The sequence below is a fragment of the Drosophila subpulchrella genome, chromosome 2L (assembly GCF_014743375.2).
Source record: "Drosophila subpulchrella strain 33 F10 #4 breed RU33 chromosome 2L, RU_Dsub_v1.1 Primary Assembly, whole genome shotgun sequence".
NCBI classification, from domain to species: domain Eukaryota; kingdom Metazoa; phylum Arthropoda; class Insecta; order Diptera; family Drosophilidae; genus Drosophila; species Drosophila subpulchrella.
This window is the reverse complement of record NC_050610.1, coordinates 21165155-21182147: the sequence shown is the minus strand read 5'-3', so window position 1 is coordinate 21182147 and position 16993 is coordinate 21165155. Positions and strand designations below refer to the sequence as shown.

Sequence of the window (16993 nt, the reverse complement as noted above, 5' to 3'; positions counted from 1 at the left end):
TGGCATTCGTATGATTTCTTTAAAAGGCGCTGAAAAGAAACTCTCGAAAAGGCAGGAATAAAAAGCCTGCAGAAAGTTTGCCATGTGCAAATTTCACTTGACTCTCGACCTAGCCACGTTTAGCAGTTTACCGGCAAATCACTTGGCCAAAAGAACCTTTCCCCCCTCCCCCCAAAAGAGGGCGTGGCCATATGTGAGCTAAACTTTATTTTTAGCCCGGTATGCTGCAAAGTTTTAGCCATGACTTAGGGTCACGTTTGCAGCGAATACTTTTTCGGCTAAGTGATTCCTCGTGATTTGATTTGAATGGGAAGTTCGCATTTGGCCCACTTTTCGTCATCCTGATCATGTTCGAAAAAAAATAGAATAGAAGAAAGTGGGTCAGTTCCGAGTTAACTTGACTGGTCAATACCGCCAACTTATGCAAATCCCAGCACACAAGTGTTTTTAATCAACTTTGCGGGCCCGATTCGGTCTTTGCAAACATCCAAAAATGAGCAGCTTTCCAAACGCAAAAACTTTTTCAATTGCCATTTCCACATTTCTACAGACCGCAAAACGGGAGGCTGTCTGTCCACTTCGATCGCTTTTTGCCATCCAGTTCGCTGGGCGTGAATGGAAATTTGTTTTAAGCAAATGAAATGCCATCATAAAAATTCCCATTCGGGATTATTATTATCTATCTATCAACATATTGATGAGGCTTAGGTCTTCGCGTTGCATGAATAAAATCGCTTTTTCACACATGACCGTTTATTCGGTTGAATTAAGTGGGCTGCTTTATGGGGGGCTCATTTTATGCAATCCCTACTTTTAAAGTTGAAAACTTTTCCGTAAACGCTGACGGCCTTGGCTGATTACTTTCACGGATTTCCTCGGACTGCCGCGATCCACTAATTAAACTTGATTGCGCGCGAAAAATTCGATAAACTTGGGGATGCTATGGCAGTTGGGGATTCGAATTCGACTCACTCCATTAAACTTTTCGCTCAGTCAATAAAAACGATGCGAACTATTTGCTCAACTTCAGCAAAAGTTCGTCGAATGCCAACGCTTTTTAATCGACCCAATTATGCTGCCAAGTTTTTCCGACTGCGTCAGCTAATAAAAATTTAACATAAACTGTTCTTTCTGGATCGAATTTCGGGCTCACATGGCGCATTATATTGAAATTCCATAGCTCAGCCGAAGTCTCGCGAAACTAAATTAATTTATATATATTCAAAAGTTGTTCCTACTATTAAAGCCCTCGAAAAACTTTCTTAGTTACCCAGTCGTTAAAGATGAATATAAAATTCGGTTGGCTAATAGATTATTCTGGAGGTGTCCAAGGGGCCAACTGCGAAAGGGAGCTATCCAATTATCACCACTTCATGACGGGTCCTTCGAAGCGGGGGTTTCGCCATATTCAAACAGTTGCAATCAACACTCTCATAAATTTGCATACCAAAATTTCAGCCTTATCCTGTAGTCCCTGTTCTTTCACTTTTATGCCGAACGCCAAGTACGCAAATTTCGCCCACGGAATAATACATGAGAGGAGCTGAGTGTCTCCGCCCAACAAACAAACTCTGCTTCTCCGCTTTCAAAATCCTCTGTTGAGCTGGAAACAATGGAAACCACAATCTCGGGCGGAAATACACACACCACTCAGCTACGCAGAGAAAAAAAAATGCTATATGTTGATAATTTTAATGAAATTCGGTATCAATTCTGTCAAGATGCGGGACGTATTACTTTGATATGTTCGCCATCTTGATTTTTGCTCTCTTTTTCTATTTCGAAAAGTTTCGAATATCACTGACGCCATCTTGTTTTTTTGCTCTCTTTTGCGGAGAGTTTCGAAAATGGCTGTCTCGCTTTTACCTACAGTCAATTTAGGCGCTCTTATCTCTATTTTAGATTTTTATTTTTTTAAGAATTTCCGTTTCTCAATATCAAGTTTACCATTACTCAAAGGCAAATATGATACTTTAGTTTAGTTTCGAAAATGGCTGTCTCGCTCTTACCTAGAGTCAATTTAGGCGCTCTTCTCTCTCCTTTTGGATTTTTATTTTTTTAAGAATTTCCATTTCTCAATATCAAGTTTACCATTATTCAAAGGCAAATATGATATCTTACAAATTAACCATGCGCATATCAAATTCATCCTTTTGTGTTTTTTTCTGTGTGCCAAAAAAAAAGGAATATTAAGGAGACGCACTTTTCACCGCCGTTTCGAGGCTGGAGATTGGCGAAAAGTGTCTGGCTTTTCCGCAGGTGATAAGGAAGTGGTTATCCTTATTGTCCTGCGGAGGGTCGCAGGCAAATTGTTTGATTGCCCCTCATTAGCAGCACCTTTTTTGGACCCCACAGAGGTTGGGGTAGCTCCTTCCACCATTAGCTCTTATGCTAAATGGAGCGTAAATAGGCTGATTTCCGGCAGGAGGAAAGGATTTTTAATCTGTCAGAGGTCTATCCAATTATCGCTGCAGTGGAATCGGCACGTGGGGCACGAACTTGTCGGCCCAGGAAATCACATAATTCACCTCTCTCTCTCTGGGTTTACGGAACTCCGGAACCCTGGAACCCGGAAAATAACCACAGACAAGCCCGGTAAATGCACAAGCTCATGCATATCGAAAAAGGTATTCATTACCAGCCGGCAGGCTCATCAATTCTCCGGCTGCTTTGGAAATCCGAACACGGATTGGGGAGACAAATGTAGGTATGCAAATTGCCGCCACCCAGTGACATGCCAACTACAAGCTAAATAAAAGCTGCAAAATGCCCACCTATGCCCCAGTTCGATTCGTGTTTTTCGGGGCGTAATAAATCCCACACATAGGGTGGGGAGTATCCTAACTCTACCATGGCAAATATTGAATATGGCTGGAGGTTATAAATTATGGCGCCACTCCCATATGGGAGTACACTGGCCATAATTTATGCCCAATTGCAGGCAAGGCATCCTGCAGGCATCCTGGTATACTGGTATCCCCTGGTTCACTTACCTGTTGACTGTTCAAGGATTGGGCATTCTGCATGACTTTATCCAGGATGCGCAGTATTATCTCCGCGGCCATCTCACGCTCCAGTTGTGTGCCTTTCAATTGCAGGTAGGTGTCGAGCTGTGAAGTGGCCAAGGAAACACCGAGTTCAACTTGAGACAACATAATACAAGTCCTGCTATCCTTAAAGGAGGTAGAAGAAGGAGGAGGTCCTTCCTATCTCCTGCTGGCAATTCGTTAGCCGGGGAAATTTGTGTGCGCATTAAAATGAAAAATTGTTGCTAGGCAACCCCAAAGGCTGGAACTTTTCTTTGACTGCACTTGGGCAACCGAAAATTGTGTGAAAAATGGCAAGCCGCCCGGCTCGGCAGCTTTTTGCATTCATTTGCGTGTAAAAATAGTTACCTTGCCGGTTGGTCTACAAGGATGCCCGCTCTCAAGTGCCCCGAAAAGCCAGGTGGGGCTTAAATGTGTTAAGGGTTTTTGGGGGAAAGCGAACAGACAGGACGGACAAATGCCCCAAAACGGAGTCCGCAATCTCTCGACCGAGGTCCTGCGGCAACAAGATATTACGCCGCAAAAGGGAATTGCAATTCCGATTTTGATTAGGCCAATTTAACCAAATCTGTCACATTTCGGGAATGTTATGGCCATCCCCTCGGCGACTTTTACATTTATACCCTTGCTGGGGAGGATTTTGGCTTTAACTGGGGCTTGCCAATCGGTTGGGACTGAAGTCAAACATATTTTGGAACAAATGGAAAATATATTTTAGGAAATATTCTATAAGCTAAAACAAATTCTGTAATCACTATATTTAACCTAGTTGGTTTTATAACTAACATTGTATCTAATAAATTTTAGCGTGCTTCACATACTGGTTCCCTTATGGCCCTATGACACTTACACTTGTGGCCTTATGACACTTGCTAAGCCTTTTAATAACTTAGTGGATTTATTTTAATATATTGTTTAAATATTCATTTATATTTAATGTATTAAATATAAAACTATGATGTTATAGATTCACTCTAAAAAGTATTTGTCATAACATTTATAAATTCAATGAATAATTTTTTAAACCTAAATTTTTTTTAAATTGTTAATTTTAATATTTTAAAAATATATTTTGCTTTACGAGTTGATATTTATAGAAATAAAAGCCATGGAATTCAAATTTCTAAAATCCAGGGAGAATTATTTTTGAGTGTTATTAGTCGAAATTTAATCAAGTGTCATAAGGCCATAAGCTTTAATAACCTTAGTATCTTTAAGATACTTTGCTTTAAATCCCTCTTATTGATAACTAATGATCTTTGGTTATAAATATACCTATGTATAGGCTTTTTTCTATAGATACTGCTTTTATACTTCTTTATAGATCTTCGGTTTCCGAAGTTGCCCGATCTTTGGTGACTCCATCCCAACTTACCTCGTGCAGCATATCGATGAGGAAGCTGGCCTCGCCCGGCAGGAAGCTGTGACGCCTCTGCAGGGTGAAGTCAAAGCAGGCCTTCAGGATGTTGGAGGAGTTCGTCTGCTGGAAGCCGGCGCTGAGGGCCAGGAAGCGGTTGTAGATGAGCAGCAGCTCGTCCCTCACGCAGCCGGAGAAGTCGGGCAGCAGCCAGGTGGAGTTGCCCGTGTCCCGCTGCTCGCAGATGCGTCGCAGGTGACCCTCGAATCCACGCGGACAATCGGTGATGATGGGCGCTCCGGGTGCACTGGTGGGCCAATGGACTCCGTAGGTGGACTCCGTGGGACACACGTGCACCGCATTCCGCTCGATGACATTGATGTAGACACTCCGGGACACTGGCCGCACACTGTTGGAGACCAGGCAGGCATACTCCGCCGACTTCTGGATATTGTTGATCTTCAGGATGCTGCCGTCGGGATAGAGGTCCTCCCACATCGCCGTAGCCGCATCCGACTGGAAGAGCACCCCGTTGCGGGTCCAACTGTAGCCCAGTTGGGCATACCGCTTGATGTCATCGTTACCCGGCGATAGACATCTCACTCGCAGGGAATCCCCGCGCTGCAGGGTCACACTCGCCGGATCCACGCGCAGACGGGGCGGGGACTTGATGTGGATGTGCAGGGAACGGCACTGCTCCACGCCCCAGTCGGTGACCTGGAGGGAAAGAAGAGGAATGGTGGTCAGTCGGGCTCATTACACACAAAGTCCAGTGAAACAGTCAAAGGGACTGGCCACAAGGAACGCCTGTCAGTGGCAGACCATAAAGCCATGGGTTTTGATTACTCATATCAAGGGGGAGAGACAGATGGGGTCTGAATATCCCGCTAGCCACTTGCACAATTTCAGATAGTTTTAAAAATAGTCTTAACAATAAAATTACAAAATTTTCATTAAAATTAAAAGTTAGAAAATGTAATGTATTCGAAATATAATAAATCAAAGGCAATCACTTAAACAATTTTATAGGTGCTTTAAAATTAATGAAAACATTAAAAAAATTTAATAAATATATAATGTTTAAATATATCTAATTGTTACACACCATAATAATGCACATTTTACATTTTATTGGTATAATTTTAAAAAAATCAAAAATCGCTAAAAAAAAAATATACAAATATATTAAACCATTATTTCGACCCCATTTATAAGGTCTTCGATATGAATGCAAATTTCGCATTGACTGATAAACATTTTAAATCCCATTAAATTTAATAATATTATTTATTGGTAGAGTGGATATTTTTAAATATTTTGCAATGAGGTATATATATTTTGAACTATTATTGCGAGAAGCACATAAATGGGTAATATTGCACTTGACTTAGTATTTTTCCCAAACAAATATTTTGAGCTGGAAAAAATTCATAGTTGGTATGCTAGACATAGTTAAATATTGTACCAAATGTTATGTATACTTTGAACTATTTTTGCGAACCCAGCTGTAAGTGCATTCAAAGTTCACCCATCCCTTATGCCCAATGACCGTATGACACTCATCAGCCTCGTCTGAGGGCAGGACACACATCCTCGTGCTGGCGATGTCCTTTTCAAGCTTGTCGGCAGGGACAAGGGCAACAATTGTGGCCAGCCTCTGTTCGAACGGAACTCCGAGGGCTGTCACCCGAGGATTTGTTTAATAGACTTATTTGCCAGTCAGCTGGACCTCATTGTGTGCTGATTGGATATGACGAGCCTGATTTTGCTTGGCTGTGCCTTTTGACTCGGGGCGGTGGGGATATGCATATGGTCATAAATCAGATGGAAAATCTCGTTGAGACTCGTGCATTAGTTTATGAAATGTAATTTAAAAGCTTAACGGCCCGAACGGGATGGCCGAGCGTATTTGTCGCAGCCAAATGAGGCATTGAGCTGGGGATTAGCATTTATTTGCCTGGCCACTCGAACGGCAAGTCAGATGATGTCCAGCCGAGCCCTTGGAGTCCTCCCAAGGACCCTTGAAGCCCCACACGAGCCGGAGTATTTACGACCACTTGCTCGGCCAAGAGCGATGGCTACTTAAAGCCCCCGTGCAGCCGTGTGGGTTAAAGCCAACCTTTTGCATTTACTTATGTAGTTATTTATTTATTTATTTCCACGCGGCTAGCGAGCAAACGAATTGTAAACTTGCTTTGTTGCGAATGCCATTGTTGCACATTCCTCCTTTGGAAAGACAGCGCCATACACTCGTAAAAAATTTTTGAGGAATTTATTTACGAGCTCAAAACTAACCGGAAATGGGATTTAGCGAGTCGGGTAAATATTTTATTGTACACTTATAAAAAAAATGGGACAGTAAAAAAAAACTCCATGTTGAATTTCAAAATTCAAGAAGAGAAAAAAATAAAAATGTTATTTCCTTCATTCAAAATATATAAATATTTTAATATATTATATAAGATATTAGTCTTATTTACCTTTAAGATTTTAGACACCTACGAACTCATTTTAAACCAAATTTGACAAAATGTTTTAACAAGAAATGTAAACACCAATTAAAAACCAAGAAAATATGATATTGGCAATTTTATCAATTTAATCCTATTACTCATCTTTGAATTATTTTCGATTTTCGGTATTTTAGATTTTTAAAAGGTCTTGTTTTATAACAAAATGTTATTACTTTTTTAAAATCAATTAATTATTAATTTTTATTAAATATTATTGTTAGATTTGGTAATTATATATTAAAAATTCATAAAATCATCAGGGAATTCAAATCATATTGGTAAGTATTTATTAAGAATACGATATTAATGGATGTACTAAAATTTGTTATCAGTGTACCTCATAAAGCTAAATTGATGTCTTTAAAGAGCAGAACTGGAGATCGTATTCTTATAATTTTCTTCACCTTAGATAGTTTTTTCAAGTGCAGTACTTCTCGGGTCATAGAGAAAAACCTATGATGAGGATGGTGATGGGCTCGCGTCTGCCAGATGCTCGGCAAACTTCCGTTTCAAATTTAAAAAAAAAGAGAGAAATAAGAACGATACAACTAACGAGGAGGCGGCATCATTGTCGCCACCAAGAAGGTATCGCACTTGTCTGGCTGGGTTCTCCTGCATCCTCATACCGATTCACCACCCACGTCTGATATCTGAACCCTGGGGCACTTGGCCTCAGCCGATCCGGAAATATTTAATAGACAGCGAAAGGCTCTTGGCTTAAGCCAAAGGTTAGTTGCCCTTTTATAGTCATGGCGGCTTTAAATTTCCTCCAACTTTTTTTTGCACTCCTCTAAATCGCGAATGTCCTTTGGATTTGCAGTGCCATTTACGACTCTGCAGCGTCAACAAATCTTTGCCGGCCACAAAATCCAAATGCCAATTAACTCATTAAGCTGCGACGTTGTCCGACTGCAAAACTTCGCTACCGAGATGGGAGCGCTTTTATAGCCGAATGGTATTTTATTGGCCCGGATAAGTCGCGTCTCATTAACAGGCCAAGTCGTTAAACAACACATTGTGCCCAGAAATGGCCAAACATTTGGCCAGGACACTTTTCTTTACCCGCCCTGGCCGATCAATGAACAACACTCCAACGGAATTAATAGTTCATAAAATAGGTTATTCCGCCGGGGGCACCAGCATTTATTAGGCTAATGGATATTGACAGCATTAAGGTTTCGAAATTAGACCACGAAAACCAGAAACAGACTTAAATTCCATTGCTCGATTATTTGGGGCGACTTGGGATCCAACTAACACACAAAAAATCCTTCCGGTAATATTACCATATTATAGTTAAGTTGTACCAACCCATCATTACTCTTACAACTACAAAATATACTCGCGTTACTATTTCTATGGCGGTTTTCCAATTAAAAAGTATCTCGATATATTCTTCTACTTTTAATATCAGTTAACTATTTTAAGTAGTTACATAACTATCCTTTAAGGTAATTTTGACCAATACATTTTTTTTAAGTGAACCAATTTATTTACATCGATTTAAAGATGGCCTACATTGTTGAAGATGGATTACATTTACTTTTTTAGGGTAGTAATCTATCTTCAACGGTTTTCAATAACTATTCATATAGGTAAATTTACCAATCAAATTTTTTGTGTGTTCCTATTTACTTACATCACTTTTCGGATAGCCCAATTTATTGAAGAAGGATTAAGTGGCCCACTTGGACATTATATATTCGATGATAATTTCGGGACCTGCCGTAACCCACACCGTTTTGAGTCAGTTACAAGTGGCACAAGGGCTGGTGGTCCTATGGTAACCAGTCGTTTGTTAACCAAGGGCACACTTAAGCTCCAGCCGTGCTGGGCAAAAACCTAAATGGCTTAAGAAGCGGGACTAATGCAGCCGGCTTAAAGACAGCGCCGCTCTGGGCCATTGTGCACGTAATGGACCCAAGACGTCGGCGTTCCCCAAGGCAAATGAATTAATTGCAACAGGGCGTATACTTAATATCAATACATAAATAATAAATGGGCGAAAGCACACGCCCCCATTAGAAATGTATGGGCGGTGTAGGTTGGGGTGGGGGTTCGAGGCTTTTTTCCGGGGTGTGCTGCCGACAAGTTATGGACGTGGACATGCAGTCCCCAACGCATAATGGCAGGCGCTTTATTGACTCGGACCTCGAGGCCGTGTTATTGAAAAGGATTCATGCTTCTCGAGTTTTCAGCAAACAGCTGCGAGACGTGGGCACAATCGACCTTCAGGGACCGAGGAGCTCCGCCCCTACTGATTATCGTTCCGTTGTTGCAGCTGCTAAGCGTTTCGTCCTGCCCCCGTATCCTGCCATCCCAACATCCTGCCTTTGATCTGACGTCATTACGAGGGAAACAGGGACCTGGGCCATAATAAGTGAGCCAAAGGCACAAAGCGGCAAAGGCAGCTCCGCCGTAAAGAACTTGACAAAAATCCCCTCGGAGGGAGTAGAGCCTCGGACCAGGACCACTAAATACAATGGACTGGGGCCCTGGGCCCCCCAAGAAATGCCAGCTGGGTGGTGCAACAGATGCTGACGCTTTTTGTGGCTGAAATGGTGGTTGAGATGGCGTTTCAGATGCTGCAGCCCCCTAGTTATGCGGCATTAAAGAGTCCTGGCGCCCTCTTTAATCTCTATATAAAAAATACCGCTGAATCAAAATCCAGCATTAAGTTCAATTGAGTTGGCCACAACTCCAAATTTGATTTACACGCAACGTACGTAAACATTTTATTACAATCTCCCGTGAGCAGGCAATCAAATTACCATTTGATTTATAACTTACTTGCTAGCCAAGTTCCTTGGTCCTGTGACCACGTACGTAACTTTTCTGGGGAAACTTTTCACGTGGTTTTGGACCTTCTCCATCCTGTACGGATGGCCCAATATTTTTTTACAAGCCATTTGCGTAATATGTTATTACCTAAGCCATAAAGAAGAGACCCTTCTAGCAGCCCAGGAAGAACGGGCAGTTTTGGGTCTAATGGGGCGGAACAATTTAAAACTCTTATTTAGTGCTAGCAGCTAAGCCAAAAATGAGGCAGAATCCGGCCCAAAGACACACTTAGCCGGGCTTAAAATCATCTTTTTGGGCACCCGTAAATTCATTCCCGGAAACCGCAGTCAAAAGAATGTTTAATACCATAGATTAAAATTTAATTGGCCCCTGAGAAAGACCATTCAAGTGCATTGGATGTTGAGGCTTTCTCCCGCTTTCTCCATCACTCCTTTCTATAGCGAGCGGTCTACCATATTTTAATTAGTCTAATTAAAAGCTACGTTATAGCGAAAATGAAGAACAGAGCCGTGAACAGAACGCAGCAAAGCCAAATGTAATTATGTGGCCTTCTACGGGGGGTTTTCCAGATCCGTCTGGTAACAGTCGGAAAATAGCTCTGCGGCGCTGTGATATGGCAATTAGTCTGATTAGTCAGCTAAAAATATTACGGGGCGTCTGCGAAGGCCTGAAAGCGCCCGGGGAACCGGAATCATTAGAAAAACTGAGCGGCCCAAGTGGAATTACCAGATCATCAGCTTAGATTAACATGGAAATTTTGAATGCTTTGAGGCGGAAGTGATGGCTGGAATCAATGTTGGCCTAATTTAATAATAAATAATAAATGGGGAAATGTTTCAGCACAGATGAATGCGTCTTAAGAATTTCTTTTAAAAGAAATTAATCTGTGATGATTTTATATGGGAGGCTCTAAGTTATGATTACAGTTAAAGAAAATTCTTAGATAAAATCTATAAAGAGATATAAGCACTGATTACATTTCAAGGAAGATCATTAGATAAATCTTATATTTTGAAATATTTAATTTAATAATTTAAAATTTTATGTTTGTATTGACTTATTTATCAATGTGATTTTGATGCATTTGTGCCCATTATGCCCATTTTGATTTTTCTTGTTTTAAATTATAGACAAAGTGGGCGTTAGTTCACTCTGCTATATGTTATGCACCCTATTTATTCAACAATATATTTTTGATGTCCTGTGTATTCTTTTACAAGAATAAGTATTTAATAAATGCATAAACATTATTTAAAATATTAAAATAAAGTTTATAATCAATAAAATTAATAACCAAAGCTTAAAAAAGGTATATAATGCCCAGTGAAATAACGCCCATTTCGCTTAGTCTTGTATTCTAAAAATAATATCATGCGTTATAAAATTATACCCTTTTTATTCAACAATATATTTTTAAAGTCCTGTGTAATCTTTTACAAGAATAAGTATTTAAAAATGCATGAATATTATTTAAAATATTAAAATAAAGTTTATAATCAATAAAATTAATAACAAAAGCCTAAAAAAGGTATATAATGCCCAGTGAAATAACGCCCATTTCGCTTAGTCTTGTATTCTAAAAATAATATCATGCGTTATAATATTATAAAGGGAAGGAACGTTTTCTGTAATATTTATCATTCAGGGAAATGTTATTACCCTTGGTGTTACCTATTAGTCTACCCATCTCCCCATCTCCTGGAGATCCCCACTCACCTTGCAGCTGTAGACGCCCTCGTCGATCCGACTCGCCTTGGTCACGCCCAGGATGGCGGTGTAGACATCTTTGGTTTCGGGCGGCAGGACCGTGGTCCAGATTTCCCTGAAAGGTGCAGATGAAAGCCTTGGTTAGTCATGCTAATTAGCACTCCACTTTCGGTTTCCGCGAGTACTTGAAACAGATTCGCACAGTCGGTGCCAGTCATGCATTAATTCTCACGCCCCGGGGCAAATGGCAAATGCCATGTGCTGAATGCCATATGGCATCTGCTGTATTCCATGGAGAACTGAGCCACTGAGCCACCGAGCCAAGTGAACTGGATCATATGCAGCAAGCCCCGCTAATTGACACACTAATAGCAGCCCACTTATCACGACCCCCTCTATTTTGCTATTTTCCTATAAACCATACACATAACCCATCGGATCCCGGGCGAAAGAAATCATAGCTAATGGGGAAACAATCGCGGATGCTGCGGTTCGAAGTCAATTAGCGGGAACATGTTTCATTTTCAAATGTTTTTCGAAATGCCCTGGATGCGAGAATGGTTAATAGTTTTTGGTTTCGTGGATAAATGGGTCGCTTCACGGCTGCCAGACAGTGTGTATGTATGAATTCTGGCTGGGATTTATGTGGCTCATTGGCTGACTGGAATCAATCATGGGGGGGTTGGGTGCTTTCACTTATCTGCGATAAGCCAGGCGAAATTTGATGACTGAAAATATATATATATAAATCGCAGTTTCCCGTGTCTGTGACAAACGATGTGGAATCTGGTAATTGCGAATTTAAATTCCCTACATCGGCAGCCGGAGGAAAAGTTTTGTGAAAATGCATGCTAAGCCTATTAGGCAGCCTTCTCCCGAGCGTTCCCCATATAATCCCCCGGAGATGTGCAAATCGCAGCACTAAGTAAAGCAAACCGAAAGCCGAAAACCAAAACCTACCAGCTGGCAACAACTTAAGTGCTGTTTGAGGTTTTCGTGGCCAACAAACATCTGCAGTTCGGCCCCCTTTTTCCTTCGCTTTTGCAGCTTTCCTTCCGCCAGGTGAGTGCATTTCACTAATAACTTTTACGCATGGATAGCGCTGACGTCGGGGGCCTCGAAAAAGTGCCCAAAAACCGCATCCCTAACCGCACTTTCCCCACTCCCACTTCCACTTCCAAGCTATTTACCAGGTGCAATGTCTAAAAATGCGTTTTCAATGGAGGGGAAATGCTACTGTATGTAGGTTGTACCTTGACTTTTGGGCTTTCGCATGCAAAGCACTTAACCTACAATTTACTAATGGCCCGGGGGCGGAAGAACTCCTTGGCCCCCCCTAAGTCCCCCCAGGGTTGAACCACCGAATACGCACCTTCAAAATCAATTAAATGGCAACGGAAGTAATAACATTCCCAACCGGAAGTGCGTAACGCTTAAATGCAGCAGCAAAATGGCCCTAAGCGCCACTAACTACCTCCTCGGCGATTCGCAAACAAGGACCGCAAAAACAGCAAAGCGTTTAGAGGACCTGTTTCCCGCTTACAGCAAATGGGCCCAGGCAGGATTGACATCGGCTTTGGCCCAATGACGTCCTGGTAGGTCCTGGCTGGTCCTGGTTTCGCCTGGTTGTCCAGGAAGCTGGCTAAGCCGCAGCAGCTCCACTAATGCCACTGCATTCCCCCTCGATGATGCAACTGCAACTGCAGCGCAGGACCAAGGATTACAAAAAGAGGACCTCAGCGATGCGTTCGTGATGTCCAAAAGGAGCTAGAGTCCTGTTTTTATTGGTAGACATCTAATATCGGTTCGAAATAGCTGAACATTATTCGTTTTGGGTCGTTGGTGGCTGGAGCCCATTCGATTCGCTTCATGGTGTGTGCTCAATTCGATGCCCTCTAAGAAAGGGGTATTCGAAAGCCTTCGAGAAGGTCCTAACTGGACTGGAGGAAGCTCATCCGAGTCCTTAAGGCATGTATTTATCTGGATCTGGGAAAGATTCTCTGTGAAATGTCCTTTAAGCTGTCTGTCAAATAATCTTAAAGTTTAAAAGCTTTTAAAAGATTTGTATTTCTATGATGGGTAGCTGGTATTCGTTTGAAAGAGAAAATCTGTACAAAGTCGAAAAAGATTAGGAATTTTTGGGGAATAACGATTGCCTGTCATAAAATGTTAGGATTACTAACTTGTTATATTTCAAAAAACCATAAGAAATATAAAGACCACTTAATTTATTCAAAGTAACCAGTTGGTTGAAGTTTAGGGACAGTCCACAAGTGTTGTGTTTATCACTGAGGACTTAAGTCCAGGAGAAACTTCTATATATATCCGCAAAAATCGAAATAAGTGAAACACTTAAAAAGGTGGTATTTGTTTAATTAAATGTTGTAATCACTTTATTCAAAAATTGTAATATCATCCATTTTTTGACACGTCAAGAGTTGATTTCGTTTTAAAAATCTTTACTTGTCTGTGAAGAAGTGCCTTCAAAAGTGTCCACTGTGCATTCCAATCAATATACAATCCTCGTTGGATTTCTGAAGCCTTTCTGGTAGGGTATTTCGGGTTTCGGTCCCCAAAGGCCGTACTCCTTTCTTGTTAATGATGCATTTTCCCAATGCGATTTGCCTCACGTAACCATCTCCGGCAACTGCATTTGGCCCCGTGGCAGAAACGTTTCGTTCCGTTGCCGGCTGCGGTTGCAAAATGCATTTGCCAGTCCGCAATCCCCGCTGAAATCCCCGTCCCATGCCGATCCTATCCCCATTTCATCGACATCCTCTTCCCGGAATTGCACGCGCTACAAATGGCCCGCAAAATGCCTTTGCGTAGGCGTGCGTGTCTGTGTGCGTGTCCTGTAAATACAACTGCAGCCCACAGGACGCAGGATTCTGGATGCAGGACATGAGTTCATGACGGGGGAATCCCAATCTGCGCTTCATTTGAGCTGCTCTGCTTTGGCTGCTGGTCAAACAACTCATAACAACTCATTGGCTGTAAAGTTCAATGGAGCAATTACCTCGGCACTGGTGGAGGAGTCTTTCGATGTCAGCAAACTCCGCTGAACACGATCCAAAATCACGGCTTTGCTAACCAGTGATGACCTCTTGCCCCTTAATTTTTTTCGCTATCCTTTGTTTTTAAGCGAAGTTTCCACAAAGGATGGAATAGGAACATTACTAGCATACTAATACATACTTATTATTTATCATTAAGTATTACGTATTTTGATTTGCGTCTATATCGAATGATATGTTACCTTATACCATCCTTAGGATAGCTTTTTAAAGTTTAAAGGAAATTCCAATTGGATGCAATAATTAAAGTCGTATGTACATATTCTAAAACTCTTTAATCATCTATGTACTTTTAAAAAATCTGTACCTTAATCATTTTTTCCGCCATTCTTTATAAATTGGTGGTGCTTAAAGCATTTTATGAAACTCGAGTCATTAGCACAACACAATTTAAAAATGGCATAAGAGAGCTATTACTTTAATACTTTAATCCTTATGTATATAAGGGTATATGTATACACCGAAAAAAAAGTCTTACAAAAGCAAAACTATTGCTAAATGAAATATACACCATTGAATATCGATTATGCGTTTATAGGATGAGTATTAAACCAATGCTTTCAAAGTATTATATTAAAATTAATAGGCTTGAAAATTTAGCCACAAATCCAAATTCCACACTCTTTAATATAGAAATGTAACTGTTATGTACCTATAGACTTTACATTAATCAGTCTTTAATCCCTCCTTTAATTTCAGTAATGCCTCTGGTATACTTTCAATTCAGGCGGTATTAAATCTTAACTTTCTGTTTTTTTCTTCTTGGGTGTAGTATATAATGAGAGTTTTAAGAGGCTTTTCAGTTTTTTGCAAAAATCCGTTGGCATCACTGCCTTAACTATGGGCAATTAAGAACTGTTGGATTGCCTTCCCCTGGAGACCAACAACTTTTCGGTTCCAAAAGCTACTGATGTCACATCATTTGCGTAATTAGGTGACTACGGTCCTCACACATTCTGCGGCTCACTCATAAGTTTGCGACTCCCCGGGGGATGTTTGATTACTAGGCGATTGAAAAGTTGGCAGAAAAACATTCAATTGGCCCCACAATCGATTGAAGGCCATAAAAAATTAGTTGTGAGCGGCATACCGCATGCGGATATTTCTGCTGAGCTGTGGCCAGCGGATCATAAAACATAAAACAACAATGGGAATGGGAATGGAATGGCCCCAGGCCAAGTTCGATGTTTTTTCTACACCCTGAAAAACGGAAGAGGTGCATATGGACTTTTTATGGGTCCGTTCATGAGCCTACGGCCCAGTTCTTCAAACACAAACAAACAAACGCAATCTCAAATTCATATGGATGGTTTCTTTTCTTTTTTTTTTGTATATATATGGGTATGTATTAAGTACGATTCCATCGGAGTGTTTTATGAGTTCATAAAATTGGTGTGTAGGTGTTTATTATCGTTGTGTTATTTTGGTTTGTCCCCTGCCCGCCCAAAAGCAGGGGAAATTGAAATTGTGAAGTTACTTTTCTGCTGAATATTTTATAGCCTTCCTCGTAAATATGAATATCCGTCCAAGAGTCAGTCGTCTGTCGAATATCTTAAAGCTGCAGCCTGGAGGCTTCATTCCCGCAACCGTAAGTTGATTAGAAATAAGGCAGTCCGTCCGGAGATCCAACATTCGAGGGCCATATAAAAACTTTATTAAACGCAACTACGCATAAAAACAAAACGATGACAAAGTTCGCGACCTCGTTGTTTCGCCTGTCCCATCGTTTGGTGGCAATTTTTTCAGCTTTTCCCGCTTTTCCCGCTTTTCCCGCTTTTCCAGCTTTTCCAGCCTGCAACAATTCACTTCAAGATGTGGCAAATTTCATTACAATCGTAACAAGAAAACGTGTCTCAACGGCTAAATTGCAAGGGACGAAAACCAAATCAAAAACGGAGCCCAGGCCACGATTTCGGGAAAGGCCTCGAAGGCCTGATTGGGCTCTTATATAGTGGGTCATGTGACCTTTCTTCTTTATTTTTTGGGTAAAATATGTGGCAATTTAAGAGAGATACATGAGACATACTGAACTCTTTTTGACCTGATTTAATATTTACTTTAGGTTCCAGAGAAAAATTTCTTAAAATTTTAATTACAAAGGTTTTCCATACGGTTTGCTTTTACCCATATCTTAATATCTTTGCAATTTGGATACCTTTTTTCTTGGAAAAGGTCGTAGTTTTTTGGGTTCCCTTCTATTTTTAGTTCCCTTAGGTCGATAAGCAAACTACGTACATATGTTTGTGCCTTTCCCTTATTTTTTGCTGACTAGCTGGGTTTCCTCTTTTTGTCTTTTTATGGGCCAATGCCATGTGCCTAAGAGAAAAGACCGTCAGTTGCAGACGAGGCAAACACAAAAGGTGTTAGTGAATTTTATTCAAATTTGACGCTAATCAAACGCTGCGTGACAGGAAAGTTAAGAGCAGCGAGAAATCCAATTCGCTTGGGATTTGTAGTCGAGCCGGGTTTTCCCAGAGGCATGATTTATCCTTG

The 16993-nt window shown here is 41.0% G+C and overlaps 1 protein-coding gene across 5 annotated transcripts in view; it reads right to left on the bottom strand.

Moving 5' to 3' along the window:
* Positions 1-16993, bottom strand: part of LOC119548666 — a 131506-nt gene that overhangs the window by 17546 nt on the left and 96967 nt on the right. For all 5 annotated transcript variants that reach the window (XR_005219317.1, XM_037856098.1, XM_037856095.1 and 2 more), the window contains exons 9-11: positions 11436-11541; positions 4423-5121; positions 2994-3110 (exon numbers count right to left, since the gene is read on the bottom strand). Coding sequence is in view for 4 of the 5 variants with exons in the window: in XM_037856098.1 (XP_037712026.1) it covers positions 2994-3110; positions 4423-5121; positions 11436-11541 (922 nt within the window). In the remaining variant the exon portion in view is untranslated. The remainder of the gene's footprint in view (positions 1-2993; positions 3111-4422; positions 5122-11435; positions 11542-16993) is intronic.